The sequence below is a fragment of the Phragmites australis genome, chromosome 7 (genome assembly GCF_958298935.1).
Source record: "Phragmites australis chromosome 7, lpPhrAust1.1, whole genome shotgun sequence".
NCBI lineage: Eukaryota > Viridiplantae > Streptophyta > Magnoliopsida > Poales > Poaceae > Phragmites > Phragmites australis.
The window spans coordinates 27415935-27439839 of NC_084927.1; the positions used below are offsets into that span (position 1 = coordinate 27415935).

At 45.2% G+C, this 23905-nt stretch overlaps 4 protein-coding genes and 1 pseudogene across 4 annotated transcripts; 2 read left to right on the forward strand and 3 right to left on the reverse strand.

Moving 5' to 3' along the window:
* Nucleotides 1-4022: 4022 nt before the first annotated feature.
* LOC133924506 (la protein 1-like) lies at nt 4023-10548 on the reverse strand. The gene is made up of 10 exons (XM_062370083.1): nt 10375-10548; nt 10198-10276; nt 9930-10082; nt 9405-9547; nt 8921-9069; nt 8003-8083; nt 7587-7905; nt 5252-5399; nt 4802-4880; nt 4023-4354 (listed from the first exon to the last, which is right to left on the reverse strand). The coding sequence occupies exons 1-10, from the start codon at nt 10435-10437 to the stop codon at nt 4255-4257; spliced, it is 1314 nt and encodes a 437-aa protein (XP_062226067.1). The 5' UTR covers nt 10438-10548; the 3' UTR covers nt 4023-4254.
* Nucleotides 10549-11671: 1123 nt separating this feature from the next.
* Nucleotides 11672-13516, forward strand: LOC133923563 (uncharacterized; annotated as a pseudogene).
* Nucleotides 13517-18108: 4592 nt separating this feature from the next.
* On the forward strand, nt 18109-19722 carry LOC133924507 (zinc finger protein CONSTANS-LIKE 5-like). Its single transcript, XM_062370084.1, has 2 exons — nt 18109-18989; nt 19104-19722. The coding sequence occupies exons 1-2, from the start codon at nt 18351-18353 to the stop codon at nt 19446-19448; spliced, it is 984 nt and encodes a 327-aa protein (XP_062226068.1). The 5' UTR covers nt 18109-18350; the 3' UTR covers nt 19449-19722.
* A 1377-nt stretch (nt 19723-21099) lies between these two features.
* On the reverse strand, nt 21100-21534 carry LOC133925531 (classical arabinogalactan protein 9-like). The gene has a single exon (XM_062371428.1). It carries the CDS (start codon nt 21532-21534, stop codon nt 21100-21102), a length of 435 nt encoding a protein of 144 aa, XP_062227412.1.
* A 1657-nt stretch (nt 21535-23191) lies between these two features.
* On the reverse strand, nt 23192-23905 carry LOC133925532 (uncharacterized). The gene has a single exon (XM_062371429.1). It carries the CDS (start codon nt 23903-23905, stop codon nt 23192-23194), a length of 714 nt encoding a protein of 237 aa, XP_062227413.1.

The window sequence follows — 23905 nt, forward strand, 5'->3', positions numbered from 1 at the left end:
GTATGTGCCTTCCGTCTCCTGAGTGGGCGGCAGTGCACTGTACCACTAAGAGGGGCCCATCACTTCGGAGCACCCTCTGTAGTCAAGCCATGGGTTCCCGCTGGAGTGCGGTGATCTCCCAGAAACCAGTCCGATACTCTCAATACAGAATATACCTGAATTACATTGTGCACAAACAAGTGACTATTGCCATGTAACAAATACTAACTAAGAGACTATGGAATAAAGAGTCATGACATAACATATGTAGGAACGAACACAGAAGCGTCCCAACCAGAGCCTCCGCCTGGTCAGAGCACAGAGGCTGAGAACTAGCATACATAGGCGTGGCCCAACCAGTGCCTCTTGCCTGGTTAGGGCGCAAAGGCTGAGTACCAACATATGGCATAGTCCAACCAGAGCCTCCTTCCTAGTCATAGCGTGGAGGCTGAGGAGTAGTGTAAAATGGCTCTAGGCCCGAGGTGTAGGTAGGTCGTGGGGGCCTCCCGTTTGGCTGAGAAGTAGCGTACAATAGTGTCAGGCTACCAGCATGATGTTCAATAAATGATACGTCGGTCCCTCGCGGACAAACGAGATAACTCTCCGATGATGTCGTCGAAATCCATACCACATGTTCCATGCTCATGTAGCCTAGTATCGTACTCATTGCCTCCGCGTGAATCTCGCTCCCCAAGTCGAACTACGGTAGACGACAAATCGTTAGCCCTAGTAGGTATGTGAATGTAAAAATCGATAAAATTTGAACATTTCACATACCGCAAGGTGCAGCGACGCTCCTACGTGTCCTAGGTAAAGGGCAGCAGTGCTAGTAGAGGGTCGATGTGGTGGGTCATTGACACGAAGGAGACGTGTGTGAGTTTGCACACTGTACCACTGCAGGCACTACTGGTAACTGAGCTCATTGTAAGGCGCAACATACTCGATCATGTCCATAAGAGCCTGTCCCCACTGCTGCACCCAAGGCTGCATCCTATTGGTTAGGTTAACTAGGCTCTTTTGTGGCCCCTTCGTCAACAACCTAAAATGGAGTTTGAATTAGAGAAATGGAAAACACATAATAAAACGAGGTAGGTGACATTATAACTCACGAGTGTATGGAAGCACGAACATGGTATCTAAGCAAGACTAGGAACTCCTGGCGGCGGCCGAACTAGCACATCACTCGGTGGGTGGCATAGTCCTCAATGATCTGGGAATAATGGTTCTTTATAACTTGCATCCCCGCGTTGTCAGCCAAGTTTCATTGATCTGGGATGACAATATTAGAGTAGTCATCATCTTCGTCGTCATTATCATCATCATCATCCCCCATATTTATAGATTGAATTAAAGCTTCTTCCTCATGTATTGCGTTACGGTTCACGTTCTCAAGGTCAACAATAATTTCTTCAATTTCCTCCCCTACGTCAGCCTGACCCTCAACCTCTTCCACCTGCCTATGCACAACAACCTCTAGCTCAACCGTTTCCGAAGGGGAATTATGGTTCTCCATAACTTACATCCTCATATTATCATCATCAGCATCCCCCGTTAATTTGGGATGACAATATTAGATGACTCATCATCTTCGTCATTATCAGCATCATCATCATCCCCCATATTTACAGATTGCACTAAAGCTTCTTCCTTATGCACTGCATTACGGCCCATGTTCTAAGCTCAAAAACAATTTCCCCAATTTCCTCTCTTGCGTCAGCCTGACCCTCAACCTCTCCCACCTGCCTATACACAACAACCTCTGACTCAGCCATCTGCCATTGCTCAACTTCCTCCATTGACATTGCGTACCCCATCCTATCATCTTCTTCTACCAATGTTGATGCACTGCTACCATCATACACTTCTCTTGGACATGCCTGCACCACCATAATGTACTCAGCCCCACGCCGCCTACACCATTCCAACCAATTAAACCACTTGTCCGTCCGATACACCGTCTTTGACTCCCACAAAACTAGACCTAACATACAAAGTCCACATATATTGTACCGTGGAAGAATAAATGTCAGGGCCCAACTGGAAATATCAGGTGAACCATATTATCATCTTCAACCTTGTACCCTCTGGGTTTGGATGCTCAATAATGGTAAATAAAAAATTGCTCAAATCAATACTAAATAGATTGTTCCGAATTTCACAATTCCCATAGAAAACTCTAAGACTTGTAGGGTCGAACATAATTGCGACGTAAAAAAATATATAAAAAATCATCAACTTATTTTACCATAATTACAAATAAAATTCTTCACAACCTAATTTCTATACCATAATTAAATCTTCGTAACCTAAAATGTAACATACAATTACTCTTTCTAATTCGTAATCTTACATACATAATGAAACAACATAACCTAAATTATTTTTAATCTCTAATTAAACCTTAAATCTAAAACAATATTACAAAGGAAAAAAATTTAAATTTAACTTAACAAATTTTTACTGCAAGCCTTATACCTAGAATAAATATCGCAAATTAAATTGTACATATACATGATATTACGTCCAACATAGATATAAATTATTTCTATAAACCTCTAAAACTAACAAATTTTGTATATACATCTAAATATTTTCTACATACATATAAATTTGTTCCACTACTCATGTATCCTAATATAAAATATTTATATATATATAAAACAAATATTTCTACATATATCTAAATTTGTTCCCATACTCATTTATCCTAATATAAATCTACAAATATGTACAACTAACAAATAATTTTACATAAATATAAAACTAACAAATATCTAATTAAAATTACATAACCTAGACAAATAATAAAACTAGAAAAAATATGCAATTTTTTTTACCTTCTTCCTCTTCTTCCTCCTTCCTCTTCCTGCTCTTACCCCCACCTTCCTCTCCCTCCTCCTGCACCCTCCTTCTCCTTCCTCTCCCTCTCCCTTCTTCTTCCTTCTCTTCTTCCTCTTCTCTCCCAACAGACGCCACTGTCTCGGTTGAATGCACAGGAGGGCAAGCGCGTGACTAGTAGCGGAGTAAAGCGAGGCGTGCAGGAGCAAATAGTGCGAAGACCAGTTTTCGCGTGCCCGTCCCGCGAAAACTAGATTTAACATTTCGGTCCCGCGATAAATTTCGTATTTTCACGCTCTTAAGGCGCGAAAATATCACTTTCAAACTGCAAAAATATTTAGCACTTTCAAACCGTGAAAATTAAATTTCATTAAACCAATTTGCAAAAATATATATTTTAGTTACTCCAACTCGCGAAAATTGATTTTCGTGGAACCATCTCACGACAGCGGATTATCTTTGTAATTTTTCAAATTCAGGCAATATTTTTGAAATTCCCAAAAAAATAATATTAAAAACTCTGGACAAGAGATACTGCACGGTCTATTAGGACCCTGGGAGATCCTTGCTCTAACCCACGAGCCCACAAATCAACACCTCTTCGGTTTTCCTCCCGCTCTCTTCTCATGCAATAAAAATATCTAAATTTAAATAATTTATCAACTTTTATCATATAATCTCATTATCAGTCTCTTCATCTTGTTATCAGGTTACAGATATAAGATCTATTTTACTAATAAAAATAAATAAATAGATTAGAATAAAAATTAATAGATAATTTTCTTCTTCTTCAGATCATATGTAAAATTAAATTACGATATCACTCCCAACATATTCATTCAACGACACTCTTATAACATATCCATATCTTCATACTTTAAATTTATATTTAATATTATTACATTTAATATTTATATTTTCGTTGTAACACACAACACTTAACCAGAGTTATTGGAATCCAACTATTTCCTACGTCTAAACATGCCACTCAGGGACTGATCGTTGTGCTATTAAGCTTCCTACAAAATTCCGCCGGATCTAGCTGGCTTCCTACAAAGTTTCGTCGGATCTAACTGGCTTCCTACAAAACATGTCGTACAGTTCAAAGGCCATACCGGAAAATCTATCAACCAGCAAACGGAACTTCGTAAAAGTGGTGTTTCTCTCCTATCGAGATGGAACCTGTATCAGAATTCAGAGCACCGTAGCATAAAGGCGTTCAGTTTTTTTTCTTCCAGTATTGAGCTTTAGCCGCATACAGTTCACTTTCCTCTCTTCTCGTTGTCAACATGATTCGTAATTCATAGTCTGTACTTTAAAAAGCGCAGCCCACGACGCACAGGAACAAATAAAACATAAAACAGTCACCAAGGGACACTTCCAAACATGTGGACGGAAGCAACACAGCATATATGTTTCCTCATTCTCTCTAAAGCTCTAAACTTTTTGAGCTTTATTAGAGGACCTCTCGTGGGAGTCGAAGTAGCGACCCCGCTTCCCACCAAAGTGCTTTCCGCCTCTGTTATTCTTCCGGTCCCTGCAAAGTTTGCACAAAGCAACCCGTGGCATTATCTTCAGCAAACGGTTTAAGAATTCTAAAGATGGAATCAGATGTTAAATAGACAAAATAAATACAGCCTGGTGTATCCTACTTTGGGAGGCATGAAAAGCATGCAAATTTTTTCAGTAGAGTTCAGGTAGGACAGAACTGAACCAGAAAATTGTCTATTACGCAAGTTACAAGATTGACAATTCTCATGGTGGGTGTCAATATCACTGTAAGTAAAATCAGTTCCACGGCAAAATCATTATAGGCACAACATCTAGTCAGTTTCTAGTAAATCATAAGGCTTTTCCTCTCTTCAAAACTTGAATACGTAGGATTAATTTTAGACATAATATGTACCTCAGACCTAAAAGGACTACCAAGGGAGAACAGAGTTGAAAACAGCTCCAGCAAGGAAACATGTCAAATAGATTATACCATCCTTTGTTGTTTCGACTCTCTTTATATTTCTCTTGACCGCCTCGAATTGCACTCCAATAATCGTCTTCGGCTTGACCTGCATGATTGGAAAAGTTGCCTATCAAACAAGTAACTTAGAATAGTATTCAGATCTGGCGAGCTCGTACTGCATACCCAAATTGATGAATCGCTAAATGTTTAGTACAAAAGATAGAGTATCCACCGAACTAATTTCAGGGCATTTTTACAATCTGATTCAGATCAACACTCATATTTGGATGGAAATAATATATTTCAAACAGGAATGCTATCCATACCGCCACACTTCAACTACAAGACCTGATGATACTGTACTATACAAACAACTATCTAAAGGGTTGCAGGCTTGCAGCACTTAGTTCAATAGAAGCTATCGAATCGGAAGTTAAAACAACTAGTGTCAACTGAGAGAAGCTGTAGTTTCTTTACCAGACACAAGTTCCAAAGTAACGATGTGGCCCTTCATAATCAAACCGCCTTCATCTGCCAGGGCTGCAAGTGCACGGGCCTTTTCAGCTGCTGTGGAATCCTCAAACCGAATGAATCCTGAATCTTCCCCTTTACTGAAGTCCACATACTTCAAGAAGGAAAAAAGGCCAAGAAACCATACAGACTGGTTATCAAGAATCATATGCGATAAAGAAATTTTGTTTTAAGAACTTACAGATACTACACTACAATGATACAGAATTGCATAATGCATGCACAATGCCCTTAGAAGGTGCAGCATTACGTTCCTTTGATGAAGACAAATATGTGCTTACAAAAGCCAATTTAAAGTAAGAATTCAAAAGGATGAATCATCTCTGTATAGCTAAATGCCTAAGTTATGTTTAGCTATAATCTATATTCTTATCATTGTCCAATTGGCCACAAAGGTTGTGTGCTACATCTAACTCAAATGAACTAAAGTAGTCAAGATAATATTTGCAAATCATCCAACAATAACCTCAATCAAACAAAACCATAACATGCTTCATGGCTGACAAACAGATGAACTGGATATTATGATTTACAAAACTACAATCTACCACTTCTGGCAATGAGTACTTAGAGAAAAGTTGTCAAGCACAGCTGGAATAATAACCATGTAACAATAATAAAAAAAAAAAACCAACCTATGGACAGTGTTACACAGACACGGGTGCGGCTGTGTGTATATATACATATATGTATATATATATATATATATATATATGTATATGTATATATATATGTATATGTATAATATGTGTGTGTATATATGTATATGTATATGTATAATATGTGTGTGTATATATGTATATGTATATGTATATATGTGTATATATATATACATATATGTATATATATATATATATATAATTTTATAAAATAAAAATGAAAATTCGAATTAGAGAAAATATGTTGTGTAACTAATTTTGCATCGCAACTACTATTTTTTTCATATTCATAACTTATCCACATAAATTCACAAGCAAATACATCACATGTTTAATAAGAAAAAGGAAATAAAAGATTAGATGAGCTATTGGGCTGCTATTTTCTGGCCCATCCAACCCATCTACACATAGCTTGCCCTACCTAACCAGCAGCCAGCACCGACTCCACCCAGCACCAGCTGCCGCTGCCACCGCCACCTCTCCTCCCCTCGCCGCTTCTCTTCCTCCACGCAGATCTGCCGCTGCCGCCTCCCCTCCCCTCGCCGCTTCTCTTCCTCCACACAGATCTGCCGACATTGCCTCTCCTCCCCTTACCGCTTCTCTTCTTCCACGCAGAGCTGTGCACCCGCGCCGTCTCCACCCTCCCCCAATCCTTCCCCTACCGCTTCCGCCCTATCGCTCGCTGATGCGCCGGCATGCTCCCGTGGTCTCCCGCCTCGAGACACTGTGGGAGCTCAAGGTCATGGGCGCTAGTGCGCCCGTCGACCATCTCTGTTGCCGGCCGCCTCCCTCACCGTTTGTTTTCTCCATCTTGGACTCGCCGGAGACGAGTTCGGTGCGTGTCGACAGAGCAAAAAAAAATTCAGACTCACGAGACCCGGTAACACTGCCTATGGGGGAAGACAGCCCACCATAATATCACATTTAAAGGTCGAGAAAAGGCACCGAAGGCCAACCACCTAGGGGCATCTCTAAAAGCGACTTCACGATCGCCCAGGACCACACTGAAAGCGACACACAATGAGGCGCTTTTTTTTTTGTGAGAACCAGGGTTCGAGCCCTAGTTGGTAGCAACAACTACTGGGTGACTTACCACATGCTACAAGCACGTCTACAACCATGTAACAATAAGATATGAATTTTTCAGAAGAAAATGAAGGATGGATCATTCTTACATGTTTCCAACAGAAAAATTATAACAAAGCAAGCAAGCTCAAACCTATTATTTCTGCATAGTTTTGAAATCTGTACCGGAATCAGTGGGCATTTATTGCAAATGATGGAAAGAAACGTGAAATATGTCTATTCTTTTTTATTTTAAAAAGGATCGTAATCTGTTTGTTCTGGTTTTGCTATAAGGTTGTGAAAATGTTATGCATTGCAAACAGAACGTGAAGGGCAGAGGTAAATGTGAAGACAATATTACAACATCATAAAGTTTCAAAATTCTGATTTGTCTGCTTCTTTTATCTGCATGTTAAAGTTTGAATGTTTGGGGGTGCAACCATCTCACAAGAAAAAGGGTACTCTCATGATGCAAACAAAGAGTGTGAAAGGTAAGCAGGCCATTAATGGTATAGAACAAAACAAAACAAGAAAAAGCATCAATAAATATAAATTACCCGCACTGTGCCAAATTTTGTGAATTCTTCTTTTATGTCCTCCCTCAAGATTGTATCTTCATTATTGTTTGTAGAATGTGCAGTTTCCCCAGCAGCTACCCCTTTCAAGTCGTCAATACCATCTGACTGCCCTTCACTCACATCGCCGTTATTCTCAGAGATCTTCTCTTCGTGCTCAACACTTTTCTCTGTGGTATTAGAAGCTTCTTCCTTCTTGGAACCATCAGTGTCATCTACTTTGTCTGAACCATTTTGTTCCGTGTCAACATCAGCTGGAATTTTCTTCAGCTTGAAGGCCAGAATCAGACCTTTTGGATAGCTATAACCAACATTGATGATTCACATAGTTAATTTGAACTCGAGGAACTTTTTTAAATAGAAACATGCATGTCATATTATAGTTAAAGAGTATTTACCCTTCGCCAGGACCATTCTTACTGGGATGTGACTTTTCATATGCTTCTTTCTTCACCTCTCTTTCAGCATCAAATTCTTTCCTTCATTATTTTAGCATAGGATACAAGTTATACACTGCTATGTACTAAAAGATAAATCAACAGTGAAAAACTGTAAGTCACACAAGTCCTAATTCTTCGGAAAATAGGAGTGATTGATTTTGGAATCATTCAACCTGAACAAACAACTATACATTTTGGAGCTAAGAGAATTGCGACCATCAAAGCATGATTTCCCTCAAAACCAAACAATAGAACAACTTGGAAAATATTTTTGGTGAGCATGCCAGCGGCCTGTCAATGAGATGGATACTAATCGCGAGAATGTATATTCTTCCTCAATATGCTATTGAGAGGAACAGGATTAAACCCTTTATAAGAACTAAAGTTTTCATCGGAATATGAATTAAAAAAACTTAAGGATGCCTTAAGTATATCCTTTCAAATTCAGTTATTAATAGAACGAATCACACTTTTACCACTAAACTATACCCTCTACATGTAGATTATGATACCAACGCTACTCTTTGTCAAGGGTAGCCATTCGAGAAGGAGGCTAATTCCACCTTATCGAATCAAACGGAGAAAGTTCATGAAAGCGACCGGTTGGTACTTCAATCGCGGGCCTTTACTTTAGGATTTAGATAGCCCCTCTCTAGTCTGTAAAGGCTGCTTAAACTTCCCACAACCGAGTTTGAGTCTAAGGACCAGCTTGGGTGGCCCATGTCCTTTAGTGAATGCCAGGAACCTAGATGATTCTCATTTTTTACGAGACAAAGATTAACTTTATTTTCAAAACTCAAAAGCATGAACACAACATTTTCTAATTAATAGATGGCACCACATAAGAAAATAAATTTGAACTAGTAGTTGGTTTACTTTGGTCTTATTTCCAGATCTGCCCCTGCAAAAACAAGCTTATTCTCGAAAACACCTTTTGCTTCATCTTCTTCTGAAAATTCAACTAAAGCAGTGCCACAGAAGTGTCTTTTGTCATAAACATGTCGTGGTAGCCTCACGCTATTTACCTGCGATCCAAACAGTACACATACAACATAGCATTATCGGTATTTACTATTTACATTGCAAGATTAATGTATATCTAGTACTGGGATGGTAATTGCCTAATCCACCAACTTATCATATATATTGATCTCTCATGCATAACCTGAAGGATGTGAGTTCTGACAGAACATTCTCAGCTCAAAAGAGTTTCTCTCTGCAATATTGAACCCAAAGCATCTAGCAATGGGAAATCTTGCCTATCCTATTTGCATAAAAGTTATGCTGACACCCGTGATGGTTGCTTCAATTCTTTTTTCTTTTAAGTGCAATATTCAGTGCTATCAGATAGATAACATACCTTGCCATATTGAGCAAAAAAAGATTCAACAACTTCCAGTTTTACATTGTAAGGAAGCGGTGATGCAGCAATTGTCCTAGAATCCACTTGTTCTATGACCTCATCCAGCCTCAACAACTCAGTAGCCCTACCAACTTTCTTCCCTGTGTTAAATACGAGATTGAACATTAGTTACATAAAATAAACACCAAGTCACTGGCTTATTGGTGTCATACTACAATTCCAACTAAAGTGAGCCATTTTAATTTTTATTTCATATGAACCGCGCAGCAAATGTCCATATTACTTCATGAACAGGTGATTTAACGATAGTTCATAATGTGAGGTTTAGTCTAACATAGATCAGAATTCAGAACAGGGCCATTGTAAATCTGAAGATAGCTGAAAATAAAGACAGAGCATTGCCATATCCTTCAGAATGTAAGGTTCTACACCATCAAAAGTAACTTTGACTGATAACCACTACACTATTTTGCATGTCATGTAAGAACATTTATGGACGGAAAGGGGAAATAACTTGCATACCGTCCTCGGAGACACGGAGGGCCGAGGAACGGCGCAGCACGTCGGCAACCGCAAGCACCGTCTCCTCCGGCACAGTCTCTGGCTTCATGTCCCCTTCGAGCCCTAGGTGCGACCTCATCCGCGAGAAGGAACAGATGAGAGCCATGCTCACCACTGCCCAAGCCCCCCACACCCCAAAAGAAAACAGCGCAAAGTTAGCATCAAAACCATACAAACCAGCAAAATCATCGAAAAATCATCAAAGCTGAACACGATGAGGAATTCTTACAGCCATCATCGCTTTCCTCGACGGCCCTCCGCAGGAATCCGTCGCGGGGGAGGTTGCTGTCGCTGAAGTAGAACTCCACCTGCGACGAAAGGGGAGAAATACACGAATTTGACCCCAAAAATCGCTAAGAATTGGATGGCGGAACGGCACGAATCTGAGGCGGTGTGAGATTGCGACCTGGCGGAGAACATTCCTGGCCTTGGCGTCGTCAAGGGGGGCGGCGGCGGCTGTGGTTGCCATGGCTACTTGGCTAGCGTGATTGGGGGACGAAGGCGCTAGGGTTTAAGAGGATGGCGGGTACTGTTTGGGGTTTTAATTATGAATTGGAGAAGGGACCTACCTCTTCGTCTGAAATGGAAAGAAAACGAGGCCCTTGGCCGTGGATGGCAATGACCCAGTTCCGTTCCTGTTTACCATCGGGGAATTCCTCAATTAGAAGAGAAAATTGATTATATGCTATGAGAAATTATCTCAATTGATGATTTATTATAAAATATATATTTTTGCAGTGTATCATTGGCAATCTAAAAAGTTTTCACTTTATGCTATTACTGTGTGTTGGTTGATCTCGGCTAATAAATATACCGAGTTCGAGTTCTAAGGGGGCTAGACCCATATACACGCGTCTTGATCGGAGGTGAAAACCAACTTTTGGTTCCGGCCCCATTCCGTGTAGCGCAACAATAAATAGAGGGGGGGTGACACCTACAGTGATTAGGTTTTTGCACGCATGGGTTAGCTTTTTCCCAACACCTAAAAACTCTAACACGATCGTTAGGGCGCTGTCAACGGAGTGAAGACCGATGCCACTGCCGACCACCACCACTGCTTCGACTACACCGACGTAATCACCCCTTTCAACCTTATCCGATGGTATCACCGACAAACGGTCAGTGCTTACGCTTCCGTAATTAAGATATATTTGTTGTTAGAGTTAATGTTCATGTGTATTAGACCCGTATAATACTTATACTACCGTGTTGTGACCGTTAACTAGCATATCAGATATTATTAAAATACCAACTTTGCTCTCGGTCAAACATAGCGTAAAACTCTTCTAGATTAATCCTTAGGATTAAGTCAAAAGATATTTATTATAATTATCTTTTTATAAAAATAATTAAGATGAAATAAAATATAGATTATTATTCTAAAGAAGATTTAGTTCGAAGACTCCTTCTACAGGCTCAACTGCAGACTGCATTTACAAGTGCTCACGCATTACCTCACCACCATTGCACGGCTCAACTGCCTGGTTTCACTGCATGTCTCCCATAGTCCCACGACGATCAGCTGCATCGAGTTTTTTGGCGTCAACCGGAGCCATGCAACGTCATACATCTATACCCCTATATAATATAGGGGTTATGTAAAATCAAATGATCTATACCTACATTAAACACGACCAAACAATTCGCGGTTAAAGACCCCCCTAACACCTGACGTCTCATTCCTTTCCCGTACGTTACGGTGATTTGGAAACCGATCGAACGCACTGCCGCCACCGCACTCAACCCCGTCCCCGAACCCGCCTCCGCCTCCGCCTCCGCACTCCTCCCCGTCTCCGAACCCGCCGCCGCCTCCGCTCAGGCGACCGCAACCGCGACCGCCGCGCCGACGCCCACACCCAGCTCTTCTCCCCGGCATCTTGCGATCCTTGTTGTTTACTTCAGCTGTATGCTTCTTTGAACTCTGCAATCTTCGGTTCAGATTTATATCCCGGATTCTAATTTTGTTGCAGCTCGATGTTGAAATGCCCGCACTCTGCGCCGCCGAAGCCTCCGAGGGCTCGGCTCGCGAGGATGAGCACGGCGACGGAGGCCACCGAGAAGGCTGCGACGAAGGCCAAGATGAAGACCCAGTGGCTCTGCGCCCTTCGAGCGTCGTCAAACCGGACCAAGGCGGCTAAGATGAAGACCCAGCGCGAGGAAGAAGGCGCTTGCGATGCCACGGAGCAAGGCCGTCCGGCCGAGGCAGGACCAGTTCCTCAGTGCGAAGCGCCAGAAGGAGCCGATCGCCGTGGCGGTGAGGAAGGGGACGCTCGTCAAGGCGCTATTCGTGAGCACACCGAGGAAGGAGGCCGCCCCGACGCCCTTGCCTGCCAAGAACAAGGAGGTCGTGTCTGAGGTCTGTTCCAAATTGAGGAAGCTCAATCTGGCGTGTCGAGAGGTGCCGAGCAGGTACATGTGTCAGTTGATGAATCCGAAGACTGCGAAGAAAGGTGAAGCGACCGCGGCGGCGGCGAGCACGAAGAGAGGGCAAGAATCCAGGACGAATGGCAAGAAGAAAATTTTAGGCCGCTCGGCGAAGTGTGCTAATGCTGAACCTGACGAAGGGAACCGAAATGGCTGTGATAACATTGCTGCAGATGAGAACTCACTTGCAGAAACTGCAAGCTCCCATCAGGAAACTAAGGTGATGCTGCTGGAATTGAAAATTGAGGTTGATACATTGCGAGCTGACAATTCCGATGACAGCAAGGAGAATCTGTCAAATGCCGAGCAGCTGATTGAAGAAACCTCGAACAATTTGCATTCTGAAGGTGAAAACACAGTTGGAGAACAATAAGAATGTTCCTCTGAAGGTACCGTGAACTGATGGTACTAAAAAAATGCAGCTTTTATCTGTATTTAGGATATGAAGAACCTGACACGCTGTCATGGATCAAACGCAAGTGGCTAAAATACAGAGCAAAGTGAATCCAGAGCAACTAGGAAAGCTCAAGAAAACTACCAATCCTAGGCCATTTAGGATAAGGACTGATGTGAGTTTTTACACCCTCCAAAATGCAAATCTTGTTGGTCTGCAGAATTTCACCCATTTACTAACATGCTTTACTCTAGATTTGGTGCCTTTACGAAAGAGGAGTGCTGAAAGAAGTAAAACCTGAAAGAAAGCAGCCGTTTGCAGAGAACAACTCCATGGCAGTACTCAAGGATGCAAATAGAGTGATGGTAAGTTGTTTCACTCCCATCAGCTTTCAGATACTCAGCATCTTCAACGGCCCTGTGGTCACTCACTGTCTGTATGATTACAATGCAGCCAATGTGGGTTGGACGTGTTCGTGCATGTGGGAGCATATGCGCCGCCGGTGTTCGGAGAGGCAGGGGCCAGAGTTGCCGTGGCCGGCATGGGAAGGGAGGCCGCCACAGCCAAGTATGCGCCCTGGGCCAGGTGGGCAGGTGCCCTGTCTGTTTTTTCTTCTCTTGCTTGGGCAAAGCTTCAATTTTTATGGCACTTTTGGGTCTCCAGGTTTCAAAAGGTGAGATTTTTATGTGTGTATTTATGTGCCCTGTATGGCTATATCAATGTCTTTACATACACAGATACAGCCTTTGTCCCTTTAATTCATTGCCTTTGTCTTGAAGTACGAGGATGCTCTTAAGAATATATTTATAATAAACATGAAGATCAAAGTTAATTGTGGAAATCAAATAACTGAAGGTATGTAATTATCAATTGATTTTTATAGACTAACTTATATGCTATTTGCTTGACAGTAAGTTGGGGTTAGGTTTTATATGAAGGCAAATATTGAATTAAGATATTCAATGTACCGAGTTGGAAGAGCAAGATCTTAGTGAACAACTTATGTGCCTGATACTTGTGATTCATGCTTTGGTGGTGAGCCAGATGAAGATAATATGAAAAGACAAATCTTCCATGCTTAGTGTATGAAATCAATCAAGTGAACTTTATTGAGCTTGATCAAGAGAGGATCAAGATAGGAAGCGAGAATGAACATCATCATCAAGCTCAAGTGAAGAGTTGATGATAAGCCTAGAAGAAGCATCGAGACTCGAATGATGCATTCATCAAGTCCGGTGGGATAGGTAGCTCAAGGCAAAAGTATAAAATATAGGGTATTTTCTTTTGCCGGTTAATGATGATTAGAGAAGAGAAATGACCGGATTGATAGAATAAATGTCATACTATTAATATGGGTCTTGACAATTGCTTGAGTTTTATCATGTGTTGATTAGCTCAATCTTGCATGTGCATACTCTCTTTAGTAGGATGCTATAATTTGTAAATGGCTTTATCAAATAGCTCAGGTTCATATTCCTACTCCGTATAGTATGTCACTAAGTTTGTAAAGGTGTTTTGCAAGTTGTCATAGTGAATTCTTTAACCCTTGGTCGCATAGAACATTTAGATTGCAAATTTGTTTTGCAAAAGATTCAGGTTCATATAGTTTTCATTGTGGTGGATCTTTAGATTATGTTTTATGTTTGATCTAATGTGTTTGAGATCAAGAAATCAGTTGGGATGTGTATCTCTTTGAATAAGCTTTCTGTAGAGTTCAAGATCACCTAAATCAGACATTATGTTCAAAAGTTATCGTCATTTTTCTGAGTATCGGTAGTGCTGTTCTAGGAGTGGCGGTCTGAGTGTCAAGAATTCCTCTATGACCACTAGGTTTGCGGTCTGACCACTAAGATGGGCGGTCTGACTCCTGGACTAACAGAGAACTCTCATCCCTCTAGATCGGGTAGCAGTCCGATCGCTAAGGAGATTGGTTTGACCGTTGGAGCTTACAGAGAACCTCCGTTTTCCTGGAGAGGATGGCAGTTTGACCGCCAAGGTGGTGGTCTGATTGCTAAGAGGGTCGGTCTGACCGCTGAAAAGGTAAAAAGGCTATAACAGCTAGTTTTAGAGTCGTTGGTCTAGTGGCGGTATGATCGTCAAGTGAACTACGGTCTGATCGCCAGATGCGTAAAGAAGTTAGACTTTGTGTAAAGGCTATATTTCGAGTTGTGGCCTATAAATACCCCGTGTCCAGTGGCTTGGGAAAGTACTCCATCACCCATTGAGCATACTTGAGCTAAGTGAAATCCTTCCCATACATTTGTGCATGTGTTGCATATAGAGAGGGTTGTGATATAAGTGTATTTGCATTAGTAATTGAGCTTTAGACACTTAATGAGAGTAGAGTTCGTCTTAGCTTGTTACTCTTGGTGTTTGCAAACACCTAGATGACACGGTGGCATGGTGATCCGGTGATCTTCTCAATGAAGCTTGTGAGAAAGCCCGGTGTGATTGTGAGAGGCTCTGTGCACGCGTTGCTGGAGTGGTAAAATGTAACTCTAGTAGAATCGAGGTAGTGAGTGGTTCATTGGATTAATCCGGCTCAAGATCAAGTTGCTCACGGTGAGCCTCTTCTCGTGGTCAGAATTACATACTTGATAGAGGAGTGGTTAAAGGTTTGAACCCACCTCAACTTGGATTATGAGAGATCAGCAAGCCTCCGAGATCACGGTAAAAAATCTGGTGTCTCCTTTGCAGTTTGCCTACTTAAGCTTATTTACTTTGAATAATTTACATTTCTAGAATTATAATTTCTTATATGTCACCCTAGATTGTAAACATTGACATAGACATATAATCGATCACTTTCATTGAGACATAGATTTAAGGGTTTCATATGTGTTGTAACCGATTATTTTTAATTCTGCATCTTTATCGGTTATATCTTGCTAGAATTTTTAGAATCGTCTATTCACCCCCTCTAGTTGGCCTCCTTGATTTTACAATCTCGTATTACCGAAGAGTCTTCTAGCATGTCATCATCATCATCACTAGATGTCACAATAGGTGCTGCAACTTGTTTTACTCTCCATTCTTTCTGAATAGGCAACATCGGCTTAATTTCATTAAACATTTGATCCCTCACCTTTTCAGCTTGAACTTCTTCTAACTTTTGCTTGCATAGCCTTTGTAGCCTTCTCTTTTGGGAGTGTGAGAGACCTTTAGGACACCATCAAAGCTGTGGTTTAGTCCCTAGCAGCAAGGATATCTTTCTTTCAATCTTCTGATTGCCCGAACTATCAATTGGCTTAGCACTAGAATTAGCCTCTTCAGCCCTTGATGCCATGAGATGTGGTGCTGCTATAGGAGACACCAATTTGGTCCTAATATTAGTACCAACCACCTCTATAACTTCCTCTTTGTTGACGCCTACCAAACCGTCATTAGCCGATTGGTTTTGCACTTTATTTTCATCAACAACCGGCTGTTTTTTCTCTCTGTCTAGATCTAATTTCTCATTAGAAACGCTTGTATTCTTCACACGATATATCTTTTTAACTTCTTTTTTATCTCTCTCATCATTTGACCGATTTCTTGAATTAAACCAGTCTTGTCTAGAATGAGATAACCAATCGAATGCCAAAGTTCGTGGTGCTGTCCACCATAGATGGAATGATGCAAACAGCATATGAGGTGGCGCCCAAGGTCCACACCAACCCCATGGTGGGCACAAATGAAGCACCATAGGAGGAGACCCTCACATCATAGGTATTGGTGGTTCGAAAGGATGAAATGGAGCTGTTGCAATATTGTCCTCCCATTGCATTTTTCTCCCTCCAAACTCATACTTCGGAGGTGATCTTAAACGTTTAAGAGTATTTGGCCCGTTGCCTCCTTTTTGGTTGACCTTGCCACTCTCATATTTAGCCAAAAGTGCACTAAATGTTGGTTTTGTCTTTTCAAATCTTCTAGTGACCTTACTCTTATTTTCATTTACCTTTCAATGGTCAATTTCTAGACTTTTAGGTTTGATCATCTTTAGTCTCACATTATTCTCACTAATGATCACATTATAGTCTTTAGTCGATTCAGCTTGAGATGGTCGAATCAAGATATTATTCCCCTCAAAGTTCATCATGTTGACAGAGAATGGATCATTATCTAGTTTTATCTTTGAACTTTTGGCAAATTTTAATCATCCTTCATTAACGACCGATTGAATCTGTCAATGGAAGACATTGCAATCATTAATAACGTGAGAATATGAATTATGCCACTTACAATATGCACCCTTTTTAATCATCTCAAATGGTGGAATAACATTATTAGGAGACAAACTAATTTACTTTTCTTGTAGCAAGAGATTAAATATACTATCACACTTAGTGATATCAAATGTAAATTTCACCTCTTCTTGCCGATTATTTTATGGAGTCGACTTTAATACAGAACATACAAATGTTTTAGATTTAGACTTACATGGTTTAGATTTAGATTTCCATACCCATTCAGCTACGCACATATCTACAATATCATCATCCGATGATACGGTCTTAAACACCGAACTTTTGGTGCGAAAAAATCTAGCGATTCTTTTTTTTTTCCTATCAACACATAGCTGCAAACCCTGCAGACGTTGGTCTGAATGACCCTGCAGCACTCAGATCACTGAAACGACTGACAATTTGCATTTTGCAGTCGTATTCGAGGCAAACGCCGAGCCCGTGGAGCACGCTTAGTACTGCCTCAATTAAGTTACATCGGCCGACGAAACTATGAACTAGAGAACCGAAAGCATCCTCGGATGCAGGGATCAGCTCTGAATAATCTGATGCTAAACAAGTCGCTTCTTCGCGTCATCTCCAGAGGACGTCGACACCGAGCTCTGTAGGGCGGCTGCATCCTGCAAGCAGCACCCCGAGTCCCGGAGATTTGCGCCACCGCGTTCCGAGAGCGTATTTTCCAGAACGGCCTTGAATCTTGATGCCCTGTACTTCGTTCTACCACGGCCACGGGTAGCTGACATGGCCGGAGTGCATCCATTGGCGATAAGAGCGAGATCCCGGGGGCCAACCGCGCGTCGCCACCTGTCGCCGCTATGGCTCCCACGGCGGTAATCGGGCGGCCGGGCCCGGCCGACGCGGACGCAGCCCCGGCCCGCCCGTCACCGTCGCATCACGCCCACTTGCCATGTCCCGACGCCCGCCTAATTTTCGGACGACAACGACGAGCACGTTAAAGTCTTTCCCCGGCACAGGGAGCGATCGTCGTCGAGGCTAGCGCGCGCTTGCGGGAATTTACCGCGCGGCACACGTCCGCGTCGGCCGTAGCATTTTACCGTGCGCGCCGCAGGGTCTCGACAGGCGACACGGCCCGATACAGGGGGAGGTGAAGTGAAGCGAGCACGGGCACTGGCGAACAATTTGGCCCCGGCCCGCCGGGAGAGCGACTTCCGTGGTTAGCAGCGCCTCCACGTCGCGCGTTTGCGTCGAATACCCGCCCACCCAGCACGGCCCGCGCCGAGCTCAAATCCGCAGCCGGGCGGGGGAAAGCTTGGCTGAGAATCGCTTTGTGCTCAGCAGCCACAACGAACTGCAGAGTGTGAGCGAACGAGTGAGCGTGCGATGGAGGGAGACGACAAGTCGGTGGGAGGGACCTACTGGGGCCTGGGCGCGCGGCCCTGCGACGCGTGCGGGGCCGAGGCGGCGCGGCTCTACTGCCGCGCGGACGCCGCGTTCCTCTGTGCCGGCTGCGACGCGCGCGCGCACGGTGCCGGGTCGCGGCACGCGCGCGTGTGGCTCTGCGAGGTCTGCGAGCACGCGCCAGCCGCCGTCACCTGCAAGGCCGACGCCGCAGCGCTCTGCCCCGCCTGCGATGCGGACATCCACTCGGCCAACCCGCTCGCGCGGCGCCACGAGCGGCTGCCCGTGGCGCCCTTCTTCGGCGCGCTGACCGACGCGCCCAAGCCCTTCGCCTCGTCGACGGCCGTGGCAAAAGTGGGGACCCACGGCGCGGCCGACAACGACGACGGGAGCAACGAGGCCGAGGCGGCGTCGTGGCTCCTCCCCGAGCCCGACCACGGGCAGCAAGACGGAGTTGCGGGTTCCGCCGACGTGTTCTTCGCGGACTCCGATCCTTACCTCGACCTCGACTTCGCGCGCTCCATGGACGACATCAAGGCCATTGGCGTCCAGAACGTTCCGCCCGAGCTCGACCTCACCGGCGCCAAGCTCTTCTACTCCGACCACTCCATGAACCACAGCGTAAGAATATCTATCGACACCGTATCAGTACGCACTAGTTCATGTCATAACAAGCTAAGCTGTTCAAAGTCCTGACGAAATGAGACGGATATTGGGGTGACGTGACGTACGCAGGTGTCATCGTCAGAGGCGGCAGTGGTGCCTGACGCGGCGGGCGGCGTGGCGGCCGTGCCGGTGGTGAGCAGGGGGAGGGAGCGGGAGGCGCGGCTGATGCGGTACAGGGAGAAGCGAAAGAGCCGGCGGTTCGAGAAGACCATCCGGTACGCGTCCCGCAAGGCGTACGCGGAGACGCGGCCGCGCATCAAGGGCCGGTTCGCCAAGCGCACCGGCGCGGCCGAGGCCGAGGCGGAGGGGGAAGACGAGGAGATATACTCCTCGGCCGCGGCCGCCGTGGCCGCGCTCATGGCGCCCGGCGCCGACGCCGACTACAGCGTCGATGGCGTCGTGCCCACGTTCTGATCGATCGATCGGTGCAACCGCAACACGCCGACATGTACACTAGCTAGCCTCCTATTTGGGCTGTATTTTTGCTGCATGCTTGCGCGCGCGCATGCATGCAGATTAAAGCTTCGTGTAGCATTAATTACGTGTATGATTAATTCCTCGGAAGCGATCAGGACTTCCATGCTCTCTCCCCTCCCCTCTCTAATCCCTACATGTATATTATCACTGCGAACTGCTGCTGATCTGCAACTGTATTTTTTGCTAATTAATCAGATTGCTGCATTACTAACTGGTCGACGTTCATGTTTGAGGTGACAACTGACAAGACGAGGAAATCGGTGGTCTTTCTTTTCCTCGCAAAAGAAAAAAAAGTGGTCTCTGTTTAGTGTGGTGGCATATCTCTCTCCATGCCATCACTGGATAGACTGGATTAAGAAAATGCTGGCATGGTCATGTGCTTAGTTGCTTTTCATAGACTCTGATTCCATAGCTCGCGGTGCCATTGGCGTCCAGAACGTTCCGCCCGAGCTAGACTCTGATGCACAAGCAGGCTCAATCGATTGGGATTCTTTTTCGTAAGTGGGTGATATATATGCTTCCCACTGCCACAATCGACAAGTTCTACCGTACCATTTCAGTTTTATCCGGATTGTTTCAGGTTCGTGCGACAATTCGTTGCTAGTCAGGAACAGGGAAGCACTAACTGTATCAGATACGTGATAACACAATCCTTTTTGGAAGCATCAGTAGCTGTATTGGCCATCAGATCTGAGCTGCTTCAAGCAGCTCTCCTGCTCGTATTTCATAAAGTGAAGAAGTGATTACGGTCGGTGGAGAGAAGAACGAACTTCGCTAGGTTACGGGCCGGCCCAGTCTGCGCGGGCCAAGTTTACTCAGGCCTTGCCCAGCGTAACCATGAGGCCTCCTAACCTTCGAAACCCCAAAAATCAATAACCCGGAGAAGGCTCTCGACTCCTTTTTTACCCCATACTACAGTTCACCTTGATGAAAAGGAGGGTGATCTCCGGTGTGGCTCCAATCGAGCTGGTTCTCCCTCTCCTCTGGCGGCCTCACTGGCACTACATGGGAGAACTAAGCTCACGTGACTGGCATTGGATTTAGCTAATATACTAACCTGTAGATTGGGTAATAACTTCTTAAGGTCTCCATAGTGGTGTCTTTGCGCCACCCGATTGGAATATATAGTTCTCTCAAGCTCGTCTCCGGAGATGGTGGCGCATATGGCATGATCTTTGGCAATGAGCTTGCGAGGTACGACTTCCTCTACCTCAGTGAAACCACGAAGGACCCAGCGAGCTTTATAGCGGTCAAGAGAACCATGCAAATTTAGTTTGTGCTTGAAGATCCACTTGCCCATAACAATATTGGCTGTCATCGGACGAGGAACAAGGTCCCACGTTTTGTTGGCCATAAGAGCAATATACTCTTCCTCCATGTTGCGCGATAGTTGGGATCGGCGAGCACAGTGCGATAGGTCTTTGAAACTGGCGATAGGGCCACATCATGCAAATTAAGGCAGCGAATGGGTTGGTGAAACCCGTGCTTGCCGCGGTCTGCATGTCGTGCGAGTTGGTGACGGGCGGTACTGGAACCGCACTCATCGGTAGCGTCGTCACGACAGGAGCAGGCGCACGCGCTGAGGCTGCTAGAGGAGAGCCCTGGGGAGGGTGCCATTGGGCTGGAAGGCCGCGGGTGGAGAGCCAACATACAGAGCTGCAGGAGGTGGTGATCCCACAGGCGGCGAGCCTGTGGACAAGGCTGTTAGTGGTGAGCCCACGGGTGAGGCAGCGGGTGGCGGTCCCACGGGCGAAGCCGCGGGTGGCGAGCCGAGCGGCGGTGGGGACATCGTGGCTCCGGTCGGCGCAAAAATTGTGTGCGTGGTCATGAGCGGGTGGGGCGTGACCGGCGGGCACCCAATAGAGTCAGGCGCAGGGCACAGAGTGAGCACGGTGAGAGGCGTCCCAGAGCCCGATGCTGACGAACCTGCACATGAAACAAAATGTGATGGTCCAATAGGGGTCGGCGCGGTGTCATATTCTTTCAAGAACTCAAACTCAACAGCGGATGGAGATGGATTCATCTCGGCAGAAGGGAACGAGGATTCATCGAACGTGACGTGCCAGGAGATGATCACCTGGTTGGTCAATGGATGGAGACACCGGTAACCTTTATGATTCGAGGAATAACCAAGGAAGACACACAAGGTGGAACGAGGCAAGAGTTTATGTGGGGCGGTGGCGGACAAGTTTGGATAGCACTTGGAGCCAAAAATGCAGAGATGTACATAAGAGGGATGCACACAATGCAGTGCAAAGAACGGGGTTGAGGCAGCAAGTGTCTTGGTTGGGAGGCGGATAAGAAGGTACGTCGCGGTGTGAAGCGCCTCGACCCAAAAGGTGGGAGGAAGACACGCCTGAAAAATGAGGGAGTGCACAATATTATTAGTGGAGCGAATAATGTGCTCGACATTGCCGTTTTGCTGAGACGTGTATGGGAAGGACATGCGAAGATGAACGCCATGAGTGAGGAAAAATGTGCGTGCCGTGGAGTTGTCAAACTCCCGTCCATTGTCGCACTAGATGTTTTTGATCGTGCATTTGAACTGAGCTGCCACATGAGAAAAAAAGTGAGAAATAGTGCAAAAGGTGTCAGACTTAAGACGCAAGGGGAACATCTAGAGAAAATGAGAACAATCATCAAGAATGACTAGGTAATATTTGTAACTAGACACACTGATGACAGGGGATGTCCAAAGGTCACAATGCACTAAATCAAAATTATTTGAAGATCTAGACTGAGATGTGGCCAACTGCATGCGTAAGTGACGACCAAGCTGGGAAGCATGGCAAATGGTGTCGGTAGTAGTTTTATTACATGATATGGCAAAAATAGTAGCAAGCCTGGGAAACGTGTCCTTGCTAGGATGGCCAAGACGATGATGCCAAAGAGAGGTAGGAACACCAGCGACAAAAGAACATGACTGGGTGACGAGCCTTGGGAGCCACAGGGGGTATAGAGGGCCGGAGCTAGTGCACCTAATGATCACGTTCCAGGACCGAAGATCCTTTATAGAAAGGCCATTAGGGTCAAACTCAACGAAACAATTATTGTTAGTAGTAAACTGACGAACAGAAATAAAGTCCTTAATAATACTAGGGGCAATAAGAACATTATTAAGATGAAGACGACCACAAAGATTTGTTAAGCCAGTGGAGGTGACAGGTAGCAATGACCCATTACCGACAACGATAGATGAAGGAGTAGATGATCGAGGTGCAAAGGTACGGGAGAGGTTACCGGTCTCGGAAGTCATGTGCTGAGAGGCCCTGGAGTCCTTATATAAATCTGTGGTGGCCTGAGGTGGCATGGGCGTTACCGTGTTGAAGGCGTTCGCCAGGGACTGCTGATCCTATGGCCCGAGCTCGGACATAGAAGTCCTGGGGGTCGATGGGGGTGGTGCCGCGATATGTAGAGATGTGAGACCCGACGGTACGTAGGAGTGCAAAGGTGCTGGTGGGTAGGCTATCATTGCCTGTGGGGGAGGCACACCACCGGGGGCATTGCTGATGCTGCACTTTTGGCGCCTGTGGACGGCCACCAGGTGGTGGAACGAGCCACATTTGGATTGTGCCTGTCCACGAGTTGTAGAACAAAGGCCACCCGACCGGCATGGAGTTGTTGCCATTGCTGGATTTTGCACCCCCATTGTTGTTTCCGCCCTCGTTGTTATGACGGTGTCAACAGTTAGCACTAGAGGACCCGCCGGAGGAAGAGGCACTGCTACGGCTGGTGGTGGTAGCGCCCTGGCCACCGGATGGCAGTGCACTGTCCTTGGCCCCAGAGGAGGCCGTGGCGACGAGGACTGTGGACAACGGGCTGGGACGGGAGGCCATCTCAAGTTCGTCGAGGAGCAAGTCAGACCGCACCTCAAGAAACGTCGGGAAAGGATGTTGTCGCTTTAGGAGTGCCGCCATGTACGCAAATTTCTCGTTCAAGCCATGGAGGATCGCAAGCACGAGAATTCGGTCGAGGACAGGCTCGCTAAGATCGTCGAGAGCGTCGGCCATGCTCTTCAAGCGATGATAGTAGTCCGAGATGTTGATGTCTCCCTGGACGAAGGCACGAAACTCGGCATCGAGGTGAAGAGAGAGTGTCTCCTTGTTGTCGATGAATCGCCCTTCGAGGGCTGTCCACACGGCTCGCGCAGTGACGCCGGACTCCATGACGATCTCGCAGAGGTCGTGGGAGATGGTGCCGTACAACCACTCGCGCACGATGCAGTCCATGCGACACAAATTGGGCGAGTCGGGTTGAGAGTCGTCGGAGAGGACATGGGCGGTGAGGGAGTACTTGCCCAAGGTGGTGAGGAATTGACCGCGCCACTTGTTTAAGTTGGACGAGCTGAGGTCGAGGGTGACAGGCACAAGGGCTCGGATGTTTTGGACAGCCAT

Bases quoted from the DNA above. Each gene is read 5' to 3' on its own strand.
- LOC133924506 (XM_062370083.1), bottom strand. From the start codon at position 10,437: ATGGCAACCACAGCCGCCGCCGCCCCCCTTGACGACGCCAAGGCCAGG. The intron at 10,277-10,374 runs GTCGCAATCTCA...CTTTCGTCGCAG, and splicing joins CCAGGAATGTTCTCCGCCAG to GTGGAGTTCTACTTCAGCGA. The intron at 4,881-5,251 runs GTAAAGAAACTA...CCAATCATGCAG, and splicing joins TACTTTGGAACTTGTGTCTG to GTCAAGCCGAAGACGATTAT.
- LOC133924507 (XM_062370084.1), top strand. From the start codon at position 18,351: ATGGAGGGAGACGACAAGTCGGTGGGAGGGACCTACTGGGGCCTGGGC. The intron at 18,990-19,103 runs GTAAGAATATCT...TGACGTACGCAG, and splicing joins ACCACTCCATGAACCACAGC to GTGTCATCGTCAGAGGCGGC.
- LOC133925531 (XM_062371428.1), bottom strand. From the start codon at position 21,534: ATGAATCCATCTCCATCCGCTGTTGAGTTTGAGTTCTTGAAAGAATAT.
- LOC133925532 (XM_062371429.1), bottom strand. From the start codon at position 23,905: ATGGCTGTCCAAAACATCCGAGCCCTTGTGCCTGTCACCCTCGACCTC.